Source organism: Gavialis gangeticus, unplaced genomic scaffold, assembly GCF_001723915.1.
Source record: "Gavialis gangeticus isolate Ggan-Ray unplaced genomic scaffold, GavGan_comp1, whole genome shotgun sequence".
Taxonomy (NCBI): domain Eukaryota; kingdom Metazoa; phylum Chordata; order Crocodylia; family Gavialidae; genus Gavialis; species Gavialis gangeticus.
Window position 1 is genome coordinate 14,973,720 of NW_017729011.1, and position 3,944 is coordinate 14,977,663.

At 45.3% G+C, this 3,944-nt stretch overlaps 1 protein-coding gene across 1 annotated transcript in view; it reads left to right on the forward strand.

The window, feature by feature from the left end:
- The first annotated feature begins 813 nt into the window (after positions 1-813).
- Positions 814-3,944, forward strand: part of ENDOG (endonuclease G) — a 14,358-nt gene continuing 11,227 nt past the window's right edge. Inside the window, exon 1 of the mRNA XM_019510294.1 lies at positions 814-822. Within this exon, the coding sequence (XP_019365839.1) occupies positions 814-822 (9 nt within the window). The remainder of the gene's footprint in view (positions 823-3,944) is intronic.

The following is a 3,944-nucleotide window of genomic DNA, read 5'->3' on the forward strand; positions in this document are numbered from 1 at the left end:
TGTGTGTGTGTGTGTGTGTGTGTGTGTGTGTGGTGGGGGTTGGGTTTTGTTTGGTGGTTTTCTCGCTGGCTAGTATGTTCGGTTTAGGTGGTACAAAACCTCCACCCCAATCCTGCCTAGTCAGCCTAAGTGATTTTTTAATAAGGGTTTTAAGCAAAGATCTCTTGTGTGTTAGTTGGTGACAGTAAGTAAGAATGAAAGGAGTGACCTTTGCCTCTTAGGACAGGTCACAGATGATACTCCAGGAAAGAACCAATGTCACAAAGGCTCCTTTAGAGCTTTTTCCAGCTGGGGGGGGCTTGGCTATTAGCCTGGGCATGCTGGTTATAGCGGCTTCATTTGATTTTTGAGCACCATCTATAGGTTCAACTGCAGAACTTGAAAGACTTTATTATGCCTTTAGTCATCTGGGAGATGAACAAGTGTATGTGTAAGGTTGAGTTTCTCAGGTGTGAAACAAGGTGGGAGAAGAATGAGCACCTATGCTGAGGGGTGTTGCTGGTGTGCGTTCGTGTTCTCCCTCCCCCCAGTTTAAAAGCAGAGCATCTCTCCTTTCCAGTGCAGCTAGTGAGATTTGTTCTTCTTTGTACATTGCAAGGGCCACTTTAGTTGTCCAAGATCCTTTGTTCTGGTGTCTTGTCTTTTTCCCCTTCCCTTGATGGTAAGGGCTGCTGTTTGGTTCCTGAAGGAATAGGGAAGCTGTCAACAAGGAATTTATTCCCTCTTTTTTAATGATATTTTGAAGTTTAACACTGCTAGCACTTATTGGTACTGTGGCTTGTTTCAGTAGTGAGGAGCAGATGCACAAACACTATGTCTCTTGTAAGCTCTTTTAATTAGTTAACTTGACTTTTCTTGAATTGTTTTGCAGCTGGACAGTAACTTGTTTGTAGTTGAGTCCTCTCACATGATCACGAAGTAACTGCCTCCACCTTAGAAGCAGACTTCTCTCTCCAGAGCCTGCTCTGTTACAGGAGCAGCTGTCTTGGCTGAGGCCAGTAGCAGTCCATAGTTTCTTGTATAGTGTGACACAACATCATGGAATCCAAATACCTTGTTGGTTAGGATACTTACTTAGTTTCATGCAGCGCACCTAGAGCTCTTCCCAAGAGCAGGACCACTGCCACTATGGAGGCATCTGTCCTCCACTGGGAGGGGGGGTGGGGAAACAGTGCACTGGTCATAAGGAAGAAGGCCAGGACCCCTTCCCTTCCCTTCCCCTTCCCACAATTTTGTGCTGTGGATTCTTGTAGCCTTGCCAATGGTCAGGAAAGGAAGTGGAGAAATCCAGGGATGAGTACAAACCTGGGACTGGCCACGCTTTTTATAAAGAAACTTTTTTTGGAATGAGTGTCATACATGGGTCGGTATGTTGCCGAGTTGTTTTGTTTGTGGTCTAAACTGGAATTTATTTTTAGCCCCGCAGTGGATAGAGTGAAGGTCAGGAGCTGCTGTAAGAAATACAGGGGTATTTTTGGCGTGCAAGGGCTCTTTCTACTTTAAATTTACCTTTTTTGTATGTTTTAGCTACTTTTTTAAAAACTTTTTCTAAAATGCCCTTTCACAGAAGATTGGGGGGGGACCACACACACTAGTAACCTCTACAAGTTTTCAAGGGAAGTAAAACTTTACTTTTCTCCCCTTCAACTGGGGAAAAAAAAATCAAGACGTGAGATTTGAGATCATGTCATTTATGTACAAAGCTTTCCCCCCCACCCCCCAGCCCTTTGCTCAGGTTTAGACACTATTTTTTTCCCTCTTCATGCAGCTTGTTTCCATTAAATTAAGGGCTTTGTACAAAAATGATCTGTTCTCTATACAATGCAATTCACCCTTGCCACAGGTTGGGCTAGGATCCTAAGCTGCTATATGTGATGAACTACAGTGTTGTTTGTTTGTTTGTTTTTTAAATGCCCTCTTTCCTTTGGACTGTGAAAAACCAAGTGAGTGTGTGTTAGTTGGATGTCAGTAGCATTAATCTCTGGTCTTCTGTATTCCAAGAGTTTGTGTTACAGCAAAGTTGTGCTGCATGTGTAAGTTATCCCCATTGCCACCATATCCTAGGCTCCCCTCCTGTTTGTGTGTCACTCCTAAACTAAACTTTTTATTATCTAGTTCAATAAAATCATGGTCCTACTGGGCTAAGGAACAGGGGTTGTATGGTGTAGCCCTCACTCACAGGGCTGTCTTGCTCTAAACTTTAACTTACAACATCTGGGTATATCCTCCAAGTACAGATATTCTCACTAGGTCACACTATCAAGTTAAATTTTTACATGTAGGCTGTTGCATGAGCTATTACTGGAGCTGTGCAAATGCACCAGGAGCCAAGGTGTACTGGGACTGTTACCCCCTGAGGGTGGTAAGGATCACTGGACTGGTAGCATCAAGGGCGGCGTTGCTAGAAACGAATGATTGTCAGATCCATGGAAGATGCTTGCTGGCTCTAAGTGCAGGGAACAAAAGCATGTGGCTGTGCAAAGGCAGGCCAAAGGTGGGAACGGAAGAATCCTCCATGACCAAGCTGCTGCTCCTGCCTGTGCTGATTTATAATGTTCTGTTTTATTCCTGTACATCTCACATGAGCTGTGGGGAGTTCTTGTTTCCATGATTGCTGTTCTTTTTGATTTGTCTTAATAAACATTTTCTCTTTGCAAAGCTGACTTGAATTTCTCCTCCCCTTGCAGGAAGGGGTAGGTGGCATGCAGGTGTCCTTTGCCCTGACCCAGGCTGTCATGTAAAGAAAATTTCCAACCTTTGTTCTGTGTTTCTTCTGCTGTTGAAGAAGAGCAGCCCCGAAGCCTGAACTTCTAGCCCCTTTTCTAGTTTCAGGAACAAGCTGCCTCTGTGCCTCCTGGCTGCAGAGGGAAGCACATGTATGAAGCCTGGGAGCTGAATGGCTCCCATTTAGCCATGGCCTTGATCATATGTGGGTCTGCTTCCTTTTAAAGCCCTGATCTCTCATGGGTGGCACAGCCCTCTGTCCAGGCCCTGGCTGTGTCTGCAGGCTCTGGTGCCATTTCCCAGGGGGAGGGATGACTGCAGTAGGAGCTGGTGTTGCCCCTGCAGAGGGAGCAGATGGGACCATCCTGCCCAATGTTGCCAGGTCTTAAATATGGAACTACAGTGTTGGAAGCTCAAAATTTATAGTATTGAAAGCTCAAAATGATCATATTTGCTGAAAAACTACTGTACACTGAAAAATATGTGAAAAAGTATGCAAATAAGCCTTATTTACTTTGTATCATTCACTGTAAGCCTCAGTGGATGAGTGCAAACTGGCTCATCAAAGTTGAAGCAGTTCTTTATTGAGGCGAGCAGTCATAAGGTAAGACTCCCTGAACAACTTGGCTTTTGCATGTAGGGCAAGCACCATGTATCTGGGTCTGTGAAGGCAGTTTTCCTTAAGTGGCCAGGGGATAACTCTTCTGGCATGGTTTAGTACCCACTGAGGTGTTGTGGCTTCAAGCCCATTTTATAGAAAGGGGGAGGCTCCCCCCTAGCTTGCTCCTGTGGCCTTTCAGCTGAGCAGGTGAAACTCAGGGGGACAGCTGAACCCTGCAAGTAGGATACCTGCCAAAAGACATTGGAAATGACTGAAGCCCCAGGTGGAGTAGAGGATGTTTGCCGGCTGTACGGCTACTTATGGTTCTGGACTGACTCATGGTTTTGGACTTGATTTGGCTTGGAATGGGAAAAAATTCTTTAAAACCCCCAAAAAACCAACTTGGGTTTTGTGTGTGCTGGGCCTATTAGCTGCCTCCAAAATGATGGGGTATCTAGGTTGTAGCTCTGCTGGTTCAGAACAGGGGTGGATGTGGCCTGCAAAGCCGATCTATTCAGCCCATAGGCCCCCTAAATAAATTTGAAAACTAATATTAATCTGCCCTGGATGGCTTGCCAAAAAGTGGCCCTCCACCCAAAATAATTGCCTGCCCCTGGTT